At 45.1% G+C, this 24,517-nt stretch overlaps 2 protein-coding genes across 3 annotated transcripts in view; both read left to right on the top strand.

The window, feature by feature from the left end:
- The window catches only part of CORO7 (coronin 7), a 99,902-nt gene extending 94,186 nt beyond the window's left edge, over positions 1-5,716 (top strand). For both annotated transcript variants that reach the window (XM_074280000.1, XM_074280001.1), the window contains exons 18-28: positions 292-378; positions 474-616; positions 883-987; positions 1,094-1,179; positions 2,188-2,329; positions 2,444-2,533; positions 2,926-3,042; positions 3,289-3,424; positions 4,128-4,219; positions 4,622-4,708; positions 4,889-5,716. In XM_074280000.1, the coding sequence (XP_074136101.1) occupies positions 292-378; positions 474-616; positions 883-987; positions 1,094-1,179; positions 2,188-2,329; positions 2,444-2,533; positions 2,926-3,042; positions 3,289-3,424; positions 4,128-4,219; positions 4,622-4,708; positions 4,889-4,894 (1,091 nt within the window). In that variant the 3' untranslated portion in view covers positions 4,895-5,716. The remainder of the gene's footprint in view (positions 1-291; positions 379-473; positions 617-882; positions 988-1,093; positions 1,180-2,187; positions 2,330-2,443; positions 2,534-2,925; positions 3,043-3,288; positions 3,425-4,127; positions 4,220-4,621; positions 4,709-4,888) is intronic.
- Positions 5,717-13,690: 7,974 nt separating this feature from the next.
- Positions 13,691-22,151, top strand: PAM16 (presequence translocase associated motor 16). The gene is made up of 5 exons (XM_074280008.1): positions 13,691-13,872; positions 18,719-18,803; positions 19,752-19,888; positions 20,270-20,335; positions 21,228-22,151. The coding sequence occupies exons 1-5, from the start codon at positions 13,870-13,872 to the stop codon at positions 21,312-21,314; spliced, it is 378 nt and encodes a 125-aa protein (XP_074136109.1). The 5' UTR covers positions 13,691-13,869; the 3' UTR covers positions 21,315-22,151.
- The last annotated feature ends 2,366 nt before the right edge of the window (positions 22,152-24,517 follow it).

The raw sequence follows: 24,517 nt of genomic DNA, 5'->3' as shown, positions 1-24,517 counted from the left end.
CACAGTCACTGCCCCTTGGGGCTGATTTTCTGTTCCCCCCATTCTCTCCAATTGTCCCCCTCGCCACCCTCCCCCCCAGCTTAGCATCTCTCCCCCCGCCTCACGATGCCACAGCTGGATGCTGGGCTCCTTCCTCCCTTGCTCCCCTGTGACATCTAGGCCAAGGAGCTTTTCTGTGGGTATTAGGACAGAGTATGATGGCCAAGGGGCCTCTAGGCAGGGGGGGCAGTTTTGAATGGACGAGGCAGAGGCTAAGCCCCTTGGCTGGGTCCCCTGCCCTCCTGCCCACAGCTGGGGAAGATGCCCGGATCCGGCTGTGGCGGGTGCCGCCCGAAGGGTTGCAGGAGGTGCTGACGACTCCCGAGGCCGTGCTGACAGGTGAGACCAGGGAGGTGGAGAGGTGTGGGCTGTGGGGGCAGCAGTGGGCCCAGGAGCCCAGTCACTGCATGACACCGCTTCCCGACCCCTCCCAGGCCACACGGAGAAGATATACTCCCTGCGCTTCCACCCACTGGCGTCCGACGTGCTGGCCTCCTCTTCCTATGACATGAGTGTGCGGATCTGGGACCTCCGGGAAGGAATGGAGAAGATAAGGCTGCAGGGTCACAGGGACCAGGTGGGCAGAGGCCAAAGGGGCAGCCTTTGGGGGGAGGGGAGGCTCGGCAGAATGAGACGCGAGGACCCGGCGATCAGAGCCTGCCGTCCAGGCTGGAATGACTTATTCAGAACCATCCCATCATCCCACTTGGGTAGAAGCAAGAGATATCCCAGTTCTAGACAGGGCAGCGTGGGGAGCAGTCAGCGCCAGGCTCTGGGATGGGGTTCTGATCCCCCACAGGAGCCAGAGCAAGCCCGGGCGTCATCCCAGCGCCTCTATTCCAGATCTTCAGCATGGCCTGGAGCCCCGATGGGCAGTTCTTGGCAACAGTGTGCAAAGATGGGAGGGTGCGGATCTTCGACCCCCGGCGTAGCCCAGAGCCTATGCAGGTAAGGACAGGAGGGGTGGGGAAGGATAGGGAAGTCCTTGGTCCCGCTCGGGTCCTGCTGTGATCCACTCAAGCCAGCTGGGTCCCACCCTACTTGTACCCTACAGGAAGGCGCTGGCCCCGAGGGAGGTCGAGGAGCCCGTGTGGTCTGGGTGTGCGATGGCCGGTGCCTGCTGGTGTCTGGCTTTGACAGGTGAAGTGCCCCTTTGTCTTCTAAAACCCACAACTCTCCCCAAAGCCTTCTTTTGAAAAATCGTCTCCTAGTTACTAATCCAGCTTGTAAAGAGATCTAGTCCTGATCACATTTTCATTCATACAAATAAGTAAATATGTCAAAAGTTACAATCCAGGAAAAGAGAGGTAAGGTAAAGCAATCATTTGCTAAGGGTTATGGGTCTGCACAGATGAAGTGGTGAGAGAGTACAGGAGAATGTCTGGAAGGAGCGAAAATGAGCTGGGCACCGAAGAACGGGCAGAGATGGGAGGGCGGCCTGCCAGGTACAGAGAAAAGCATGAGCTTGGAGTCAGTATGCTGAGAGAATGGAGAATAGTTTAGATCAGGGGTTCTCACACTACGCCCGCGGGCCAGATACTGCCCGCTGAGGACGTTTCTGCGCCTGCCCGGTTATGGCAAATGGGCTGAGGGGCGGAGACAGAGTGTGTCACTATAGTCCGGCCCTCCCACAGTCTGAGGGACAGGGAACTGGCCCCTAGTTAAAAAGTTTGAGGACCGCTGGTCTAGATTGACTGGAAAACACACATTATCAAGAGGGTTAATGGGAGATGAGGCAGAAAAAGTAAAAGCTGGGATCACAGAAGGGAAAGAAATGCCAAGTGAAGGAATTGGACCTTAAATTTTTTAGGCAATGGGGAGTCACGTAGTTTTTGAGAAAAAGAGTGGTTAGATTAGATGATCTGTTAGGTGCCTTCCAGAATTAAGAATATGCTAGTGCCCAGTGAATGGATTAGAAGGTATAAGGAAGACTAGTTTAAAAATTACTGCTAGAATTGATGGCCTGCACTAATTTGGGGGCAGTAGGGATTTTGAAAAGGATGTATTCCAAAGGCAACGGAAAGGAATGAATGTTTCTCAGATTCACCTAGTTCATACCCATGCTTCTCTCTCCACCCTCCTTGAGTCTCACTGTCCTCTCCCATTAAACACCCACGTTCTGAGGCCGTTTTCATGGTGCCCTTGCAGCCGGAGTGAGCGCCAGCTGCTCCTGTACGGAGCAGAGTCCTTGGCAGGGGGCCCCGTGGCTGTGCTCGGCCTCGATGTGGCACCCTCCACCCTGCTGCCCCACTACGATCCAGACACCGGTCTCGTCCTCCTCACTGGCAAGGTCGGTCTGGGCTCTGGCACGGGAATGGTGTGGGCTGGGCTCTCCAGAGCTGGGCCAGACGTCCTGGCGGGCCCGGGAGTGGCTGCAGCGCTCTCCGTTGGCTCCCCCTCCTAGGGCGACACCCGAGTATTTGTGTATGAACTACTCCCTGAGGTCCCCTTCTTCTTGGAGTGCAACAGCTTCACCTCACCCGACCCCCATAAGGTAATTCTTCTCTGGGCATCCCCCAGTCCCTTTCCCTGTCCCGGGGACGCAGCCACTTGTGGGCTACACTCTGAGGGCCGTGTCCTGGAATGAAGTAGATCCACACTGCTCAGGCCCCGGCACTGCCGGCACTGACCCGCGGCAGCAGGGCGGGTGGTGCTGAACGGAGCTAATAGCAGGGAGACTCTGCCCTCTGGTGGCCATGTGGGGGAGTGGGTTCTGGCCTGGGAAGAACCTGGAAGCAGGTGTGGCTCTCTGCAGAAGAGGAAACTAGCTGGCTAGTGCGGAGCCCAATGGAGAGAGGCCTCTGCTGTTGAGGGGCAGGGAAGCCCTGGCAGCCGAGCTGGCTCTCCCAAGCCCTGACCCTGCCTCTCTCTCCCCCTCCCACCCAGGGCTTTGCCTTCTTGCCCAAGACGGAATGTGAGGTACACCAGGTGGAGTTCGCCCGGGGCCTCCGACTCCGCCAGACTTCCCTAGAACCAGTTGCCTTCCGACTTCCCAGGGTCAGGGTGAGTGATCACAGAAAATTCTCACACCTTATCAGGAAAACCTACTTATCCCCACTACCAACAGGTGACACCCGCCAAGCCCTCAGGAGCCAGGGATTCCCTCAGCTTTCACTGCCCCCAGACAGAGGGGAAGAGCCCAGAGGCCTTCAGTTGTCCATAGCAAACATAGTCTCTTATAGCTGCCTGTGCTCAAGTGAGCAAGCTCTTGGCCAACCAGTTGTATCTCCATGTCACTGCTCCCTACAGAAAGAGTTCTTCCAGGATGATGTTTACCCAGAGACTGCTGTGTGCTGGGAACCTGTCCTCAGTGCTGCTGCCTGGCTGGGGGGTGCCAATGGGCAGCACCGCCGACTCAACCTCCAGCCTCCAGGAATGACCCCAGGTGGGAAGAAGGGCCAAAAGAGCAAGAAGGCTTGGGACCAAGAAGTGGGGAAGAACTCAGGAACTGTGCAGGAGGGCAGAAGTCTGACTTGGGGAGCCCTGGGGCAGAAGAAATGACCCAAAAGGTTCAGGCTGAAAATGGGAGTTAATGAGGTGGGCCGTTCCAAGAGCCTGCAGAAGGAGAGGCTCATTCCTCAGTTGTCCTTGTTGAGCATAGGAAAGGAGCCAGGTTTCAATCATCCTCCAGCACACTCTTGTTCTTAACATCTTTTTGTGTTTCTGGGCATGTTTTGATTCTTTGACTATCTATAAAATATCAAAAGTGTCTTGTTCATTTTCATGTCTCATGATGCCCAGCACAGTGTTTCACACACATATCAGAGTTTAAATGATTTTTATTGCTCTCATCCTCCATACCTTGCTATGTCTGCCCCAGGATAAGCTACTTCAGCATGAAGAGAGTCAGCACATCCACCAGGACTTCTCCAGTGCCAGTTAGTGTCAAGAATGACCCACAAAGAGGTCCCACAATTACTATTTTCCATCCTAATACAGTAAAGATTTATTAAGTACCTCCTTTATATAGAATGTTCTACCAGCCAAAGAAATACAAAGATTACATAAGAAACAGCCCTTTGATTTAATTTTGTTAAGGAGATAAAAAACTAAACCGGCAAGCTATAACACAATTATTCCATTCACAGTGAGTGAGGCCCCCCGAGAAGCTCCCACACGTCGGACCTTGCCCTCGGCTGTCTACCTTGAAGAGAAGTCAGATGAGCAGAAGAAAGAAGAGGTGGGATTGGTGGCATAGATATAGGAAAACAAAACTAGGCATCAGTGAGAAACAGAAGACCCCATAAATGATTCCTATAGAAACAAAATATGAGTCAAAGCCAGGTTGGCAATGTCCCTTCAAAATGCCTCCCACCCAACTTTCTCCACTAGTTGAATGCTGATTCACACTGAAGTTTGGAGGAAAAGTTACCAGATTCTATACCTTTCTCATCCACCAATTCCATAATGCTTCTGGTCCTGCCCCAAACTATTTCTGATTTTTTAACTTTTGATTTATAGAAATGGTCTATATGACCCAGCATCTAGTCCTGCTTCTCTGAGCTAGAAGAGTTGGGGAATCCCTGTTGGTGGCTGAATTTTCCCCATACTATCCTCCCTCCTTTTGTTTTTTTCCCCTCAGCTGCTAAGTGCCATGGTGGCAAAATTGGGTAACCGGGAGGACCCTCTCCCCCAGGATTCCTTTGAGGGAGTGGACGAGGATGAATGGGTAAGAAGTTGGGCAAGGGTTGGGATGGAAGGGCCTCCATGACACAGGCACAGCTCACCTGGCTCTCAGGTGACACCTAGTTTAGCATCTGTTCTCTTGCTCCTCCTTATCCTTCCTCCAAGTTATTTCCTTAACACCCCATGATTCTCTTACACCATACCTGGGTTCCTTTCTTTCTAGGACTAGTCTACTTTATCAGTCACACCCACAGCTGCCTCTCCTCTGGAGCTACCTGGCCAATGACCCCTTGCAACTCTTCGCCTCATTCTTGAGCTAGAGGATGCCTCTCTAGGCCTTGGTGCTGCTGCTGACTTATGAAGGAACTCCACAGCTGACGTGACCCCATCTCTTCATCCCAGGAACCCCCAGACTAAGATCTTTGGGATCTTAAGTGTTTTCAACTAGCAGCTCCTCCAAGCCTATGTGTCTCCAAAGTATACTGGCTCCAGCTTTCCCTGAGGCCTCAAAGTCTTCTGGGATAGGCTATCATGGGAACATTCCAAGTGGGGCCTTAATTGGTCCTGTCCTATTTTTCTCTCTGGGATCCGTTTTCTTCTATACATCTTGGTCAGAAGCTGAGGAAAGAACATTGGTTCGCACTTCCCCGGGCCTGCAAACTGGCTGTCCTTATTATATATGGTCCCACTCACTTTGTAATTAGATAGGTTATTGCCTTGCCTACTTCTTCCAGAAACAACGGTTTCCCCTCCAGCTACTCTACTGTTCTTTGTACCTTATGGGTTAAGCCTTACCTCTGCTTTTATCTTTCCATATTGTCTTCCTCTGTTACAGTCAAAATCATCAAAGGGGCTGGATCCCCCTGCAGTCACCAATCCTACTGGACTTCCTATTCGCTCTCTCCCTCCAAACCTGAAACAGTGAGAAAAGGGTGAGGATTAGGGCCCAGAGAATTTTTTTTTTATGGGGGAAAAAAAAGAATGTGAATCCCACCAGTAAGGGGTTTATGAATTTATCAATGCCTCAGTCATTAAATTTTTCTATACAAGACCCCACCTGCCTCCTGTGCTGATTGTACCTTTTTCTCTGGGGAAACTTTGCTCCTATCACTCTAGGCTTCACCCTATCAAGATTGGCCATCTTTATGGATAAAGTAACAGCCTAGGTGATGATCTGAGGGGTACTATAATATTATCTAAAATGGGCTTCCTAACCCACATCTGCATTCTCTAGTATGGTTCTTGGAATCTCCAGGAAGAGGAAAAAAACATACAAAGAACAAGAGTGGAGCTAGTAGAATCCAGAAAGACAGAGAAACACATTTTTTAAGTTGATAGATTTTAAGAAAAAACCTTTGGAAGTTTTATGAACTGATAAAAAATGTTGAAGATTGGCAGTTGGAAACACTAATAAAGGGAATATAGAAAGTGACAGAAGATGGACAGAAACCAGACAGAAACCTTTGCTTACATAAGACATCTTTCAAGCAAACATTTTTGAAACATCTATCACTTATGAAGACATGAACATTTCCTGGAAGATGTTGCTTTTCCTTTGAAAAACAAGAACAACGAGGCTAGCCAGTAGCTCCTTGGCACATGGGAAATTAGGGTAATGCTAGAAACCTGTTCTCAGAATCAAAATATTGCAAATATAAGACCACTAAGGTTGCTTAGTATAGCAAGACCTTGCTTCATAAAACAAGCATTCATCTAGAAGATCACTGAGGAGAAGGGATTGGGGTGCATGTTACCTTAACAGGTCTAATTGTTTGTTAGGAGCTTTTTTCCTTACTTAAACTGAAATCTCCATGTCTATCTATTTTGGCCAGGCAGAACAAGTCTAATTAATTAGTCTTGCATATGACAGCCCTCTGAATTCTTAAAGCACTACTGTGGTCTTCCTTCACACTCTTTCCATTGTGAAAAATCTCTTTTTCTTGCTTAAACATCTTCAATATCTCCAACCAACTTCAGGATGCCTTCCCTCTGAATAATATTTAAATGAATATATGATCTCATCTATATGGAGGGTCCCTTCAACATATAGATGAAAACCCATCTTTCTCATATAATTCATCCACAATAAGTTTTCCAAATGAAGTCCACTAACCTTACAGGGCAGTTTCCTCAATTTCTCCTCACATCACAAAAGTCCAACCAGAGCACTCTGGCTGCCCTTTTTCTCCCCAGGTTATTAGGCCATTGTATAATTTATTTTATTTCTGTTCTTCAGAGTTCCTTATAACAGTTCTATATTGTAGCCTGCTCACATCAGCTACATGTTCCTCTCCCTATGGGATATTCATTTTTATTTCTTCAACAATCATTGTTTCCTACACCTTGTTACCATAGAGGCACACTGGCACAGTGTTGGTACTAAAATGGTAGGGCCTTTGTTAATGTCCTGGTGTCTACAAATGAACACACGTGCTCTAGACCAGGGCAGCATATAGGATAATAATCTTTGTCTAGTTCTAGATGCCATGCCTCTCAGCTTAGGCTAAAAACATATTAATTTTTTTGCTGCCCTACTGGAAGACTCCTTGAGCAAAGCCATCAAAACTCCAAAAGATTTTTCTGATGAACTACTTTCTTTTTTTTCTTTTTTCTTTTAATAGTTTTTATTTACCAGATCTATGCATAGGTAATTTTACAACATTGACAATTACCAAAGCTTTTGTTCTAATTTTCCCCTCCTTCCCCCTACCCCTTCCCTCAAATGGCAGGTTGACCAATACATGTTAAATATGTTAAAGCATAAATTAAATACAATATGTGTATACATATCCAAACAGTTGTTTTGCTATACATAAAGAATCAGATTTTGAAATAGTGTACAATTAGCCTGTGAAGGAAATCCAAAATGCGGGCGGATAAAATTAGAGGGATTGGGAATTCTATGTAGTGGTTCATAGTCATCTCCTAGAGTTCTTCTGCTGGATGTAGCTGGTTCAGTTCATTACTGCTCTATTGCAACTGATTTAGTTCCTGATGAACTACTTTCTATCCATGACTTCCCCTGTAGTGGCCTGTTGTCTCTCAATTGTAATCCTTCTCTGGGAGGAGGTTTCTTTTCTGTAAATCCTTTTCTCTGTGAGCAGGTTTCTTGGGAGGCTTCTAGCCTCCAGCCAGAGAGAAGGTAGAATCTCCAATCCTCTTCTTCCTGAATCCTGGCTCTGAATCTCCTCCAGCTTCCCTGAAGTTCTCCTGGGAAGTCTTGTCCTTGACCCAATCCAGACTGCTCTCCAGGCTTAAGGTTGCCTCCTTTTATCCTCCCAGAGAATGGGCTTGTGGGAACTCCTACAGCCAATGGACTAGCTCCTTTTAAAGCTGTGTAAACTGCTTTTCAGAACTCCTTTTAAAGGTGTGAACCCTGAGTTAGAGAATTGTTAAGTACTGACTTAGCACCTAGTAAGAACTTAACATCTCCCCCTTTCTTTTGATTTAGAACATAGGGTGGTCATGACCTTGAAACAGGTATACATAACTCCATCAATATGGGAGATATTACACATAATTACATAGTAACATAACACATGCTAGAAGTGATGTAACAAATAACATGATCAAATAATCATAAATTGAGAATTTATACACGGCCATAAGTCCATTATCCATTAGTTCATGTGCCAGAAATCCAATAATTCCTGCAAGTTTTAAAGTCCTACAATAGTCTCATCTTGTGTTAGGAAATCTAATGATTCCTGCTGGTTTTAAAGTTCTTTAACAGTCTCCTTATCAGCCATGCTCTTTCAGTGTCTGTAAAGGGCTAGAACTGAGCAATGCACTTGGATAATGAAGTACGTGAGACTAATTGCCAATTGGACAGTTCCCTATTAACTTGTTTGAAGGTTGACCCTCCTCAGCTGTTCTGTGCTGACTTGATTGGTGGGACAAAGAGGGAGAAGTGACATGTGTGGGAGGAGTAAGAGGAAATTGAGACGCTGATGCTGAGTCAGTCTCTCCTGGCGTTTGAGGGAGGAAGGTGTATGTGAAATTGCTAGACCTAACCCCCTGACCTTGACCATAAAAGATCAAGAATAAAGATGTTTTGTGATCCTGACTCCGGCTGATTTCTGGGAAGACAAAGTTCCAGCAAGTGTCAGATGTTTCTTAGATTTTCTCCTTTGTTTTGAGGTCTTTCTTTTTTTCTGTCTCTCTCCAGGTGCTTGTTGCCACCCATCTGGTTCCTTCTCCATCTGGTTCCTTCTGTCTGTTAAAATACAAGCAAACCCTCTCTCCCAGGCAGTTAACCTATCTAATTTCCTTCTATTTACCACTTTCTAAATCTCTTCTCATCATCTGACAATTACATTGGAGCTGTTTGCACTGGACACTGCCTTGTTGGTTTAAAAGGCTTGTATTCTCCCCAAGTGTAATCCATTTCTGCTATCTGATTGCTTTTTGGCTGACTGATAGGTAATCCCTTTCTTCCATGTGATTACTTTTCAGCTGATAGATCACATCAGAGTCTGGACTTTCTAAAGGCTCTTTGGGTGTAACCTCAGTTTCCATCATGCCCCACCTATCTTTTGATTGATATCTTGGAGCTGGGTTCCACCCCTCATTTCCCTGGATCAATCTACATTCTGAGGCCCAGTGGAAGCCCTTGTGACATTTTGGACATGGAGCTTTAGGTCTTCTCTCAGCCCATCTTTTCACTCTATCTCCATATTTACACTGAGGTCTTAGATGTCCAACTTTTCCACATTGAAAACATCAACAAGTTTCTCTAGAAGTCCCTTGCCAGGAGGGACCCTGTCTTTCCATGTTCATCATAGTCTGGGTATAAAAAGTATTGTTCCCACTGTAGCACAGCGTCTCATGAGATCCTCTAAAGAAGCATCTTTGTCTAGTCCCCATATAATTCTCTTGCAAATCTCATTGGCATTTTCCATAGACAAATGTCTAGTCATTATTTCTGTAGTTGCATTTTCTCCAATAGTTCTTTTGACAGCAGTTTGCAGACATCCCACAAAATCTGCAAAAGGTTCATTGGGACCTTGTTCTACTTTTGTGAAAGCTTCTCCTTGATCTTTCTGTCTGGGGAGGGAACCCCAAGCTTTTATTGCAGCCTTAGAAATTTGCTCATACACTGTTATGGGATAATAAAGTTGTTGTGAATTCTCTCCATACTGACCTTCACCTGCTAGTTGGTCAAAAGTGAATTCTGTGTTAACTCCTGTTTCCATATTGCGTCTGACTTGAATTCTATTGAATTCTATTCATGAAACTCTGAAAGCCACAAGTTTTGTCCATGTTCTAGACATGAATTTCCAATCATTCGGGGTTAAGATTTCATAAGACAAACAATAAGTAACATTTTAACATAAGCTGATGTAGCCCCATAAAGGATATCTTTTTTCAAATCCTTAATTTTATTCAAATCAAAAGGAGTATATCTTCTCTTTTTTTGACCTAAAAAGTCAATCTCTTCAATTATAGGATATGCATGTATAAAATCACTTACATCCTGTCCTTCTCTCTTAGCTTTAACCAATGCTTTTTCTAATCTTGTCATAGGCTGCTTCACAGGCGATTCTATTTGTGTTTCTGCCTCTTCCCCTCCTCCTTCTTGCTCCACCCCTGAAGGGTTAATTGAGGGAGGAGATGGGAAATGCCCCTGTTGCCCAGAATTGTACTCAACTTCATTGTTATCTGATTCATACTTTTCACCTAGTTTAGCTGGATCCTCCCCCTCTTGCTCTTTCTTCTTTTTCTTTAATCTAACACATATAATTTCTTAAAGTCACTTGAATTAAATTGTACGTATGAAGTATATCTTTGGAAATCAGGTTTGGTTTGGAATTGTAGTGTTCACCTAGTTCCTCTCCTACTAATTCCCACTCATCTAAATCCAGTTCTTTTTCCAGAGAAAAAAAAGAACATATGGCCTGCACAGTTTTTAAAAGTCCAGAGATCTCCTCCAAAATTATAATCAATCCTTGGCTTTTTATAACCTTGACAATGCTCTCTAAATATTTTCCTTGAACAGAAACAGAAGGTTATTTTCTAAACATTTGCCCCATTTCACTGAAATTATACTTTAGCTCTTTAACAAAGTTTCCTTGTTACTCATGCTTATTTCTCGGTCAGAGAGACTTTTCCACTGAGATCTGGATTGGAGGCTTTCCCACTGGAATCAGGATCCTATCTGCCCCTGTTTGGGTGCCAAAATGTAAGTTTTGTGTTAGCTCCTCTGAAGGGCTCAGAATCAGTCTTTGCCCCATGTTGGGCGCCAAAATTGTAGTGTCCTGTTGTCTCTCAGTTGTAATCTTTCTCTGGGAGGTTTCTTTTCTGTAAATCCTTTTCTCTGTGAACAGGTTTCTTGGGAGGCTTTTGGAGCCTCCAGCCAGAGAGAAGGTAGAATCTCCAATCCTCTTCTTCCTGAATCCTGGCTCTGAATCTCCTCCAGCTTCCCTGAAGTTCTCCTGGGAGGTCTTGTCCTTGACCCAATCCAGACTGCTCTCCAGGCTCAAGGTTGCCTCCTTTTATCCTCCCAGAGAATGGGCTTGTGGGTACCGACTTGGCACCTAGTAAGAACCTAACATTCCCCATTTTTGTACTTATGAAGATTTAAAAACAAAAAAAAAAAAATGTATATTTTTCTATTAACATAATATTTATTCTTATTAAGTTACATCTTAATAGATTCAGCCTATCAAGTTTTGACATTTTGGGGGAGGTAAGGGGAGAATCTGTTTAGCTACCCCTCTCATCATGTTATCCTCAAATTTTGAATCCTCAAATGTATGTTTTTATTTAAATCACTATTAAAAAGTTAGAGATATAAAGTCAAGTACAGATTCCTATGACACTCCACTAGAGGCTTTCTAAGATGGCATAAACCCTTTAATGACTACTTTTTGGATTCAGCTATTTAATAGTTCTAAAGTCTAACTGTATTCTTATCCAATCTATATCTCTTCGTATTGTTCACAAGACCAGCAGGACAGAATTCTTCAAGCACTAATTTATTTTAATTTATTTTATTTTATTTACTAAATGTAAATAAATTATCTGTAGCATTCCTGAAATCTGCCAATATAAATAACCTTGTTAAAAAAAAGTTAACTGGATTATGCTGGAAATACCTTTTTTAATTTTTAAAATCTCATTTTTTTTCTCCCCATCTGAAAAAAAAGACAGGAAAACCCCTTTTAACAGAGTGAAATGAAACAAGTTCCAGCATTAGCTGTATCAAATATATATATTTGCATTTACACACACACACACACACACACCCCCCCTGTATATCACATCTGTGACAAGGTCAGGGCATGTTTCATCATCAGTCCTCTAGAATTATGGCTGGTCATTGATCAAATTTCTTCAGTCACTCAAAGTGAAACACTTGTTCTTAATGAACCTTAAGCAACCAACCTCTGGGCCTCAGTTTCTTGATCCATAAAATGAGTGGTAAGCCTTTTGCTCCTATATCCTCTCCCCTTTTAGCATATCTCTACTGATGGCTGTGGGAAGGGGGTTTCAGAAGAGTCTCATCCTCTTGGGAAATGTACTGCTCATACACCAGTGCCTAAGAGCAGATTTCATTCATTCGTTCATTCCTGAACGACACCTTAAAACAGAGAAACTCAACTTAGTGTATCAAGGACTCCTCTGGCAGCTGCTGAAGCTTATTAACTCCTCATGTTTTTAAAAGTACAAAATCAAAAGAAACCTACTAGCTAGTACAATGGATCGAGCCGCAACTGTGAGGTCCTGAGTTCGAAAGTGGACTAGCTGTGACCCTGGACAAGTCACCCAACCTCTGCTCAGTTTCCCCCTCTCCCAAACAGGGTTAACAATAGCTCCCTTTCCTTCAGGGCTATTGTGAAAATATTTGTGTTTTGCAAACCCTAAATTATTGTTATACAAATAGGAGCTATGAGGTCTTGTTGGGGTGACATAAAACTGGAAAGTGAGTAGTAGATGCCCATCAGTTAGAGAGTGGCTGAACAAGCTGTGGTACATGGAGGTGGTTAAATATTACTGTTCTATAAAAATGATGGACAAGGTCATTTTAGAAAGGCCTGGAAAGATTTACTCGAACTGATGCTGAGGGAAACAGGCAGAACCAGGAATACGCAGTAACAGCGCGATTGTGCAATGATCAACTAGGACAGCCTTGGTCTTCTCAGTGGTTCAGCGATCCAGAGCAGATCCCATAGATTTGGGACAGAAATGCCCTCTGCATGCAAAGAACTACGGAGGCTGAATGTAAATCAACCCATGCTATGCTCACTTCTTTTTTTGTTTTTTTTTTTAATCTCTCCTATTTTTTTCCCCCTTTGGCTCTGATTCTTCTCTCCCAACATGATTCGTATTAAATTAATTTTTTAAAAAGAAAAAACTATTTCTTGGTATTTACACACATGTATTGTATCTAGGTTATATTGTAACGCATGTAAAATGTATGGGATTGCCTGTCATGGGGGGGGAGGGAGTAGAGGGAGGGGGGATAATTTGGAAAAATGAATACAAGGGATAATATTATTAAAAAAATTAAAATTAAAAAAAAGAAAAAACTATTTCTATGGCTTCTAATGTTAAAAACAGATAGTATTAAAACTTTCTGCAATTAAGAAAAAAACAACAAAAGGTAGCCGTCCTTATCACAAAATAGGGGCAGCTAGGTGGCGCAGTGGATAGAGCACCAGCCCTGAAGTCAGGAGGACCTGAGTTCAAATGTGGTCTCTTGCTGTGTGACCCTGCAAATCACTTAACCCTATTGCCTCAGCCAAAAAAAAAAAAAGAAAGTTACTGGAATACTTAAAAAGCAAGCGCACGATCCGCTCGCTGCAGGTCACCGCGCTTCCCCTTCCCTTCCCTCCCACCGCCGGTGCCCACTGATCTCTGCCACCGGAGTTCTCCCGATCGGAGCACTGGCATCCTGCTAGGTCAAGGCGGGAGAATCCAAGTTCCCCTCCATGTTCCCCTCCACGTTCTCCTCCATTCTCCTCGGACCGGCGGCCGGCTGAGAAAAAGGGACGCAGCCTGCCGGAAGCCCCGCCTCTCCGCCTTGGCGTCACTTCCGGCAGTCCCACGATCCTCGCGCTCCGTAGGCATGCGCGTCAGCCCGCGAGGGAAGGAGTTGGGGCGCTGGAGCTGCTTCTCCTTCTCGACCTCTGACCCGCCGCCCTTGAGCCCGGGCCGCAGTCGCGGCGGCCGCCGCAGCCCTGAAGGCAGCGTCCTGCCGCCATGGTGAGTCCGAGGCCCGGCTAGGCGTCGGGAGGCCGGCGGGGAGCGAGGAGCTCCAGAGGGCTGCTTCCGACTTCTCTGGCGCGGAGAGAAGGAGGCCCCGGGTCGGAGCTGGGGGACAGCTCGGTCCCGGCTCCGCCGCTGACTCAGCCGGAGACCTGGGGCACGTCCCCCATCTCCTCTGCACCCCGACTCCCCTCGGGTCTCAGTTACGGGGCTGCACCTTCTCACGCGTCCCCCTCCCAGAGGCACGGGCTGGCAGGCTCGGGGGCCTCGCCAGAACCCCGCTTCCTGGGCCCCTCTACAAGGGGGCGCCTCATCCCGGGCAGCGGGCGTGGGGGCGGGGCCGTCCCTGGCCGGGAACCTCGGCACCCGCACGCCGCACGCCACGCCGGAGAGAGAGCTTTCCTCCCAGCCCTGGGAGGAAGGGCAGTGCAAGTATGATTGTCTCCCAGGGGAAACTGAGGGGAAGGGCTTGCCTGAGCCCCTGGAGCTGGCCTGCACTAGGGCTCCCGACTCCCGAAGGCGGGGCGCAGGGCAGACTCTTAGGCGAGCCCTTTCTCCTCTGCAGGCCTCTGTCTTGCCAAGTTTAAAAAGAGAGGCCCCAGATGTAGGTTTGCAGCCAGCGGGGGTCGGAGGCCATCTGGGTGATTCCGGCTTAAGGGCCAGAGAAATCAAGTCAGTTAAGTGCCAAAGTCAGGTCAGTTCTCCTTCCGGTTCAGCAGCCTCTGCGCCCCGCCGCCTCAGACAGGGACCTCCTGTGCTTTCCCCGACTTGAGGGTGGGGACTTGTGAGAGATGGTCTAACATGGAAACTGCTTGAACAGGAGTGCGGACCGCAGGCCCCTGGGGGGGGGCCTCACTTTTAAGGCAGAAATAGGGAGTGAGACAAGCTGTGTCTTCCTTCCAACCGCTTCTCTTCGCCACTGTGTCCTTACCTGGAAGCTCCCTTCGGGGTTGGAGGCTTCCCTCACTGCTCAGAAGCCAGATGTGCAGCTTGGTGTCCGGGTTCCAGAGCTGGCCCCCAGTCAGTAGTCTCTCTGGATGCACCCAGTCAGTCTTGTCTGAAGTCTAACGTGTCCCGGACTCTGATCTGACCTGCTTGATTTTTCTCTCTCGCACTCACTCTGTGCTTCATTGTTTGTGATATAGAATATAGATATGGAAAGCTTTGCATTTAGGGTTTCTCTGAAGCAGGCTTACTGGAAGTTTCTATCATGCTAGCACTTCTGCAGATTCATGCGCCGTGTACATGGTACACTTGCATACTTCCGGAGCGAAGTTAGTCACAGTCTCCCGTACCTCATCTGTGAGCTGTAGACACTGGAACATGATCCGGCTACTCACACCATCACCACATGGCCTTCATCACATCAAATAACAGACAAATATTTTGAAAAGCATTAAGTTCTTTACAATAGAATAGATTTAATCATTCAGATTTCTATAGTACCCACTTTATCATTACAAGTATTAGTGGTAATATGTGTATCTTGCACCAAAAGTCTATTCTAGTCCATGACCCTGGCTGGTTCCCAAAGGTTGGGCAAATGGTGTCCAAGGGCCGGCAGATCCTACTAAGCCAGGAGGGCTTTGAGTATGACCCAGTGACAAACGGCCTCTTAGATGAGGACCAGTCTAGCCAAGGGCAGATTTGTCACCTGAATGTTGACTGCCACATAATGAACTGGAGGAAGTTTTGAAGACCCTCTGATGAGACAGGGAGAGTTTGCTGTCTGCAGGAGTGGAAGTAATACCTGCACTGAGGAAATGTAGAATGATCAATCTTTTTGAAATATTAAAATTATAAGTGTAAAGATCAAATACCGCATTTCACTTGGCAGGCTGAAGTGATAGCAAAAAGCCCCAGATAGGAGGAAGGCTGGGAGCCTCTAGGGCTGAAAAGATGACTTTAAGATTGAGTAAAATCCAGCCTTTAATATATCGTAGTTATGGACAATACCTGGTAGACCCGTTTGGCTTGCAACTGTAAGGGATGGGTCTTGTGAAGCACAAAGCTCAAAAGAACATCACAGAATTGTAGGTGAAAGAATCCCCGGAAGTTATCTTGTCTAAGTTCCTAAGTTCAGTTCAATCCCTTCAGTATTTAATATGTGCTAGGCATTGTGCCAGGACCTTGGGATAGATACAGTAAGACAGTTCTTGTTCTCAAAGAGCATACATTCCACTAGGGGATAACAACAGGTAGAGAAAAAAGCATTCACAAAATAGATATAAAGTAGTTTCCGAAGGAAAGCATCAGCAGCCTCGGAGATCAGGGTAGACTTCTGTAGGAGGCGAGGCTTGAAGCAAACTTTGAAGGGATCTATTGGTTTTCTGAAGTATGATTTAGGGTAAAGTCTGTGGAAAGGCATAGAGACAAAGATAGAACAATGGAAGTAGGGAATTTCATATGCATTATGTGGGGGCAAAGTAACCAAAATTAATATTTTATCCTAGAATCAAGAGCCTTCTGAGAAAAGGATTGTGATATGGTGAGGTTTTTGCTCCAGAAATATCAATTTGGCAGTTATGTGGAAAATGGAGAGGAGTTACTGGAGGTAGAGAGACCAGTTATATGGAGACCAGATCATGGGTATAGAGAAGGGGACAAATACAAGCAATATTTCAGAGGTAGATTCAATAAGACCAGGCAACTATTGGCTATGAGGGATGAGTGGAAATGACAAGTAGTAGTAAATAACTCAGGTTATAAACTCGTATGACTGGGAGGATGGTAGGTGATGGGCATTTTTCAGAAATAGGGAAGTTAATAAAAGAGAAGGGTTTGGGGGAAGGTGATCAGTGATGCTTTGACATGATGAGTTTGAGATAGCTATGGGATGTCTAGTTGAAAATGTCCAGTGGTCAGTTGAATTTATTGGAATTCAAAAGAGCGACTAGAACTCTATATTTTTAAAAATCTGGAATTTGTCTTCATAGAAATGAGTCCTTCAGACCTCCAAGATGAGATCACTGAAAAGGAGGGAAAGAGAAGAAAGTAAAGAAAAGGGCCCAGGACACAGTCCTGGAGTACTTCTAAGCAAAGGAGTGGGTCAGAGATGATGATAATGCAGCAGAGGAGCCAAAGGTAGAGTAATAAGAGAAGAGAAAAAAGAGAGAACAGTGATCAATAATGTCATATTGCCAAGAAGATAGAAGACTTGAGGAAAGACCATAAAATTTGGCAATCGAGATAATTTTACACATGAGGACATTTAGCTTTTTTTGTGACTTGCCTACCATCATAAAGGTAGAAGTAGCAAAGCTAAGATTTGAATCCAAATCCTCTTCAGTGGGCACCAGCTGCACCACCCCACCTTAAATGGTCTCCACAATGCTTAAATTCTTTTTTAGAGCTGAATCTTAGAGCATCTAGTCCAGTCCCTCATTTTACAGTTGAGAGGGACAATGTGGACTCCAGCCACATAGTAGCAAAGGATGCAGAGAAAAAAAATGATAGATTTGGAAGTAGGACCTGGATTTAGGAGCCTTGGTTCCTCCAAAACTGGAAGGGACCTTAAAAGGACATCTTTGATTTCAAAGTTAAGTATTCTTTCTTTTCTTTCGCTGTGAACCTCCAGGTACATAGGCCATAGTTCAAAATCGTAATGACTTAGTACGTATCACTTGCCTTTGCTTCAGTTTTCTCAATTTGTAAAATAGGGAGTTGGATTGGTGGACCTTTAAGGCCCTGTCCAGTTTGGATTCTATATTCCTTTGATTCAATGCTCTTCATTGCAAGTTTAGTGCTGTCTTCACTACACGGAAGGATAATCTTACCTCTAGCATTGGAAGAATTTTTAGTCAAATGTCCGATTTTTCATCCATCCTCTGTTGTGGTAATCATTGTTGATAATGTCATAGTCATCACATTTTAGAGCTAGGAAGAACTTTAGAGAGTATCCAATCTAGTCTCATTTGATGGATGAGGACATCTCTTGAGTAGATCTATAATCTATTTGAAAAATCTCATTTCGTTGAGAAGGAAACCATGGGTTCTCTAAGAAAATGTCAATGTATGAAGACAGTCCCCATTGGTACTATGTCTGTCATCCAAAGACCAGCTTATCTCAGCTCTATGTCAGCCAAAGGGTGATGAGTCCATTGGTCAAACCCATCAAGTTTTAGAAGGAATACATGAATATCAGTTGAAATCATAAATCCTTGAAGTATGTGACACACTTATGTCTGTATGTGCTGAGGACAATTAAATTCATAAACTATTCTCTTTAACAAATTAGCTAATTGTTTAAGTTACCTAGTGCTTTGATCAGAAGTGTAAGTACAAAAAAGTGTTAATGGAGCCATACTTCCTGGTGTGAAGTAGAAGACTTGTGAAGATCAGAGCTACTTGTGAAATCCAAACACTCATTTATTAAGACAAAGCTTGTCAGACATACAAACGGTTAAGTTTTTGGGGGTGGTCTTCATTCTGTGGCTTACCTGGGACCCATTATTATAAAGGATTAAATTCTCTGTCTTCCTTCCTCCACCTTATAGTGGAGCTTTGCATCTTTATTTTCTGTTTATTTCTGGTCTTTGGTTAAGTTGCACTGTTCAACAGAGTAGAATTCCTTTTTTCCCCTCCCACTAAAGCCTCACATTACTATAAGGGATCTGCCATTGATTTACTTGGAACAGACAGTTGAAGCAGGAAGCTTAGAAATTTAGGAGTAGTGGTCTTTCCAGGACTTAGAGATCACATAAAAGCCTGTCATCTCCCCCTTACCTGAATTCGTTGGCTGCAGCTCTTTGATGGATGCCCAGTGGAGAGTATCCACACGACTTGGGCTCCAGAGTAAGATTGCCCAGCGAACCTTGCTGACTGACTGCTGGTTTGCCCACAGGCTAAATACCTAGCTCAGATCATCGTGATGGGGGTGCAAGTGGTTGGAAGGGCCTTTGCCCGGGCACTCCGGCAGGAATTTGCAGGTAAGCAGCATATCCCCGAACCAGGTATCTAATCTTGAAAGGCTGTAGGGTGTGGAAAAACAGAGCTCTGGACTGAAGTCAGAGACCTGGGTTAAATCCCAGCTTTGGCATTTCACAGTGCAACCATAGAACTGTCACTTAGCCTCTCAGCTTCAGTGTTCCCTTTTGTAAAATGGAAATAATAATACTTGCACTCCCTGTCTCAGAGTTGTGTGAGGAAAACCTAGAAGCTCTAAGTATTATTCCATGTTCTCTTGAGTTTGAGGCCATACCACTTAAAATCTCCCTTATTTTGAACATATTCTTTAATTGAGATCCACCGGCGCCTGCACCACTTGTGACTGAGTTGCTGCCACAAGACAGAAGCGGCTGGAAAGAGAGGAAGTCCTTTTGGATAGTGGTGTTCTTGGTGCTTTATTTCATAATGGCAAAGGATTTAGGGCAGACTGTGCATTGCAATGGATTATAAGCTTCCAACTTGACTTGTCTTCAGATGAGAGAGACCTTCATGCTATCATAGTATAAAAGAGGGGGAATCAAGGCTGGCCTTGAGGGAAACAACCTAATAACTCAAGATAGATCATCACATTTTAGGGTTTCTCATTTCCCCTAATCTTTTTATGCAGAGCAAATATGATTATACAAAAGTTGACTCTTGGCAGAAGGAAAGGGAGTGGGATAGAACTGGAAAGGGTCCAATTTATGTGACCATAAGTGTTGCCAAAATTAGCTGGCAGTATCTGGAAATCTTTGTCCCTGATATGGAACACTAGCCCTGCCATCCTCTAGTGATTTTTTTTTTCCTGGCTACCTCGGTTCTTAGGTTTCCCTCTATTTCCTGGCCACATAGTCTGAGGTTCCCAATTGGGTGTGACTGATTAGGCTGGCCTCTGGGATTGCCAGAGGAATGATTGCCCAAGACCAGGAGCTCATTTTGTGTCTGAACAGCCAGCCGGGCAGCAGCAGATGCTCGTGGGCGAGCCGGTCATCAATCTGCAGCCGCATCTAACCTTTCTGGACTTAGTCTTCAGGAAGCCCAGCAGATCCTCAATGTTTCCAAGCTGAGCCGAGAGGAGATCCAAAAGGTAAACCTAGTACAGGTGTGCCCAGCCCATGTCCAGAGTAAAGGGAAGGAATGTTGGCAGAGGAAGCCTCTGAACTGTTCAGGAGAGGGTACCACTTTTGTTTCTGCTTCTCCCAAGTGGGAGTCTTGACAAAACACATCTGGAGAGGGAATCATGGCAGGAGCTCTTAACCTTGATGGCTTCTCTTGGGTTGTCATTGTATAAACACAGCCAGTCTTTGGGTAGGTGGAAGCATTGGAATTCTCCTTATACCCCAGCACATCTTTTAAGGTATCTCAAAGCCATTTAAACCAATAGCAATAAGGAAGAGATCCCAGCCCCCTTTGTTTCCAGTAAACATTAAACTTACTATAAATCCTCCTCTCCTTTTTTCCTCAACAGAACTTTGATCATTTATTTAAGGTCAATGATAAATCGGTGGGTGGCTCCTTCTACCTGCAGTCAAAGGTGAGTGGCCTCAAGGCTTATGGAAACCTAGTTAAACTGCAGGACCAGTTTTGTCATTGGTGGGGGTTGTTGCAGACAGGGCTAAAAAGGTCATTCATTTGCAGTCAACAGAAATAGTCCTAAACAGTCAATAAAGCAACTTTTGGGGTTTCTATCCTGACATCCCTATCCGTGACCGATGGCTGGACATAACATATTTCTTCTACTTCTGTTCCAATACTTTGTTGTCACAATTCAAGTTAAATTCTTGCCATGAAGAGTCTATAGCGGTGGTCCTCAAAATTTTTAAATAGGGGGCCAGTTCCCTGTCCATCAGACTGTTGGAGGGCCCGACTATAGTAAAAACAAAAACTCACACTCTGTCTCCACCCCTCAGCCCATTTGTCATAACCCAGTGGGCCGTAGTTTGAGAACCTCTGGTCTATAGCCTCGAAGTCTTGACATTTTTGATCACCTGTGCATTAGCCTGTATATGACTAATAGATCTCCCTTCTAGACATGGTCTTCTGTTCTCACTGTATTAGAATTTAAGACTAAATTCTAAACCAGCCTTTAGTTGTGTATTAGAGCACAGACTGTAGCCTTTGCCCTGTACAATGCCCTTTTTGGTATCAGCCAACACAAAAACAAACTATAGTAGAAGGCCCTCAGACACTCTTGGAATTTACTCATGAGATAAAAGCAGTATCCCTGATTCTTCAGGAAACTGGCCATAGGAAATCAGAATTCTGTGTGGGTTAATGGATGGGGATTCAAGGTGTCCTTTTGGCACTGGGAAAATCATAGCTTGCAACCAGGAAAAGGAAACTGTTATCTGTTTGGGTCCATCCTTGGGTGCGGGTAAATGACAAAAAAAAAACATCTGAAATAATGGTTCCCCATCCTTTCCCAGGTGGTGCGAGCTAAGGAACGGCTAGATGAAGAGCTCAAAATCCAGGCCCAGGATGAGAGTGAGCGAGGGCAGCAGCCCAAAACGTGACCATCTATCCTTGCCTATCTTTGCCTCAATGTGAATAATTTATAGCTCGGTAATAAATATCTTTTCTGCAGTTTTTTGTACATGTGCCCAGACTCTAAAAGGCAAGTCTTTTTTTTTTTTTTTTTGGCCAGCTTTGGTTGAGGTCAGGAGTCTCTAGATTAGAAAAGGAATTGAAAGCATTTACTTCCAAATAATGGTGTATTGACAATCTCAACAGGAGCCAGTAGTTGCTGCTAAAAAGAAGCTAGAGAGCTCCATCTTCTGCCAGGGCTTTTGGGAAAGTCATTGCTATGTTTTGTTCAACTTGAAGCCTCAAACTTAAGAGTAACAGGGAAGGGGGTGAGACATTTGTTTTTTTCCCCCAGCTCTCAAAGCAGACATGCTTGATACTGGTTAGCAGTTTTTATGGTATACCTGTTTTTGCCTGAGCTTCATTCTGTCATCATCCTACTGTTTACTCAATGATTACCTCAGGTACAATCCCAGAAAATGTGTTTTAAGAATATTCTTGGGCCTTAGGTACAAACTAGAAATTCTTATTGTAGAGCCCATGAACTTGATTTTTCTCATATTTTTATAAATTAATTTCTTTGGTAATCATATGCATTTTGCTTTAAGCATTTCAAAACATTATTCCAAGAAGTTTCACTAGCCTACCCTAAGGGGTCTGTGACATGAAAAGAGTTAAAGAGGCCCTATGAAGATGACTTTTTTAATAATTAAATTCAGACTTGGGCAGATCTTAAGAAAGTCTAGTCTCTTCTGTCTGTGTAAGGAGCAACTTCTGCCTCATTCCAATTTTTAAATTTCCTCTGAACAAATACATAGTGAAGTTGAGTACTTTGTGATGCTCTTTTCTTTACTTCTCTTAACTTGATATTACAAAGCACTAATTACTAAAGTAATTAGGGCAATTGGTTTAAGCCCTATTTTTCATGAGCAGCCTGAGGGAGGGAGGTAAAGGGAGGTCAGTCATTCAAGGTAGAAAACAGGAGAGGGGTAACTGTAATCCAGGCAATGGCAGATTTAGAGTACCCTCTGTGGGTTGTCTCTTACTCCAAAGGGCCTCTACTCCCCTCTAGTTGTAGTCCAGTGGCTGGATCTTACTCTTAGCCTACTTTGTGCCCCTATAGTCCCAGGTGAATGGTAACTAGGCTATTGGTACCATACATATTGTTATCTAATAAGGTCAAGAGGATCCTGAAGGGAGGGGTCATAGCTCAACTTTGCCCATTTCTGGCCCACCTTGGACTCCTTTGGAAGAACAGAGAGAGGAACTAACAAATTTCTTCTAGGCCCAGAGTATCTGGCTGAAAAGAGATTGTAAACTCAGGCATTGTGAAAATAGCCCATTCAGGAATGGATCCCATCTGTCCTCTTGTGTGGCACTTTAAACCTCAGGACACCTCCCATCTGAGAAACCCATGACTTTCAAAGCACTGGGTGATTATGTATAGTGAGAGGAGTTTAGAGACCCAGCTAGATTGGATCCTATGGATGAGGTGGATCTTGGTGAACAGCACAGATAGAGGCTAGTATCTCTAAGGATGCTAATTTTGTGGGCTTAAGTGGGGAAGAACATGTGTTATTTGGTCTGATCGTGGACCCCATTTCCCAGCACACTTCAGTACATTCAGGCCATCTTTGCAACTCACTTTTATTGTTTCTTTATAAACTTCCTCTCACATGGAGGAATATATTGTTATAGTCATTAGCTTATCTCTCTTTTTTTTTTTTTTAACTCTATGCTAACAGCAATGGAGCCAAGAGGAGGAAAAACATAAGCTACAATAGAAAGGCACTTAGAAACTGTTAAAATACTGATATCTTGGAATGTGCAACAACAAACCAACAATGACAACAAAAAAAGTACACCGGCCCTTTAAAGCCTAGTCTATCACCAAATCACATGCTGAGCTAATGTTAACTCTTTGAGTGCCATGTTGCTATTCTCCATGGGCTTGAATCTCAAACCACCCCCATCCCCCAACCCTTGATGGTCACTCCTGCTAGTCAGGAAGGGCACATGGCCCATTCTAGGGGTGACTGGGGGCCCTAGCACTGAGCCAGCCAGTTATTTAAGGCCTGGGGCCCATAGGTGGGTGGGATAAGGGTGGGGTGTCAGGTGTCTATTTTCTGGTAGAGGACAGAAAAAGGGAGACCAGCTCCCTCCTTCCATACTTGGGTCCCCTATTCAGTGGGAAACCCTGGCTGTTATAATTTAATCACAGCCTGGTGTTGAAAGCCCAGCAGAGGTGAGGGCCAGGACAGAGTGACCCTTCTGAAGAGAAGGGCAGTCAGGGAGGTGGTAGCACTGAGCTACCCGGATGAGAAGAGGCGAGTAGAATCTAACAAGGTCAGAACTGGAAGGGATTTGAGGGATCCATAGTCCAGCCCCCTCGTCTTACAGATGAGGAAACAGGCCCATACAAAAGAAGCAGCTTGCTTACTATCATAGCAAGCCTATGGACAAAACATAGTAAGTCAGTGGCAGAGCAGGGACTTCTATACGGATCTCCTGACTCCCAGTCCAGTGCTCTTTCTATGATACCAGGTTACCTCCCCAGAGGCAAAAGGTAAAGGGCCCCCTGAAGGAGGGAGCAAGCCAATACTGAGTTCTCCTGGGAGAGCCGTCCTACTGTCTCACAGCTGAGAGAGGGAGGGGGAACCGACAGATAAAACGGGAAAAGTAGCTATAGGAGTGGCCCCTCACCCAGGACCTCCGCCTTCCTGCTGAGGTGCCCCCTCATCTAAAGGATTTCTTTAGCTTATTCGTGCCTGCAGTACAGGCCAGGCCTTCTCTGGCTCTGTAGAGTCTAGGTGAGCTTACAGTGAGCTTACAGTACTTATGGTGCAGGTCAGGCAATTCTAGCCATCATCAAATAGGAGGGTAGCACACCCGGGGGAGCAAACAAGAGGCTCCCCAGCCTTTGGAGGGGAGGGTTTACAATAACACATGCAATGTCCCTTTTTCTCTGGCTGTACATCTCCCAAGTTTTACAAGGCCAAGGGTTTGGAGCAGCATGGGACTAGGGAAGAAAGAAAGGAAGAAATTGCTTGGGCTGACTGACCCATAAGTGAAAACAGTAGAGCTAGAATGCAGGTTTCTTAAAGTGCAGCCCCAGATTCTTCATGTGCTGCTGTTTGCCACTCAAGTTCCTCAGGATCACTGACAGTTAACCTCTTCCCATGCAAGCTTATTT

The sequence above is a fragment of the Sminthopsis crassicaudata genome, chromosome 1 (genome assembly GCF_048593235.1).
Source record: "Sminthopsis crassicaudata isolate SCR6 chromosome 1, ASM4859323v1, whole genome shotgun sequence".
NCBI classification, from domain to species: Eukaryota; Metazoa; Chordata; class Mammalia; order Dasyuromorphia; family Dasyuridae; genus Sminthopsis; species Sminthopsis crassicaudata.
The sequence above is the reverse complement of the archived record's forward strand: the minus strand, read 5'-3'. Positions and strand labels throughout refer to the sequence as shown.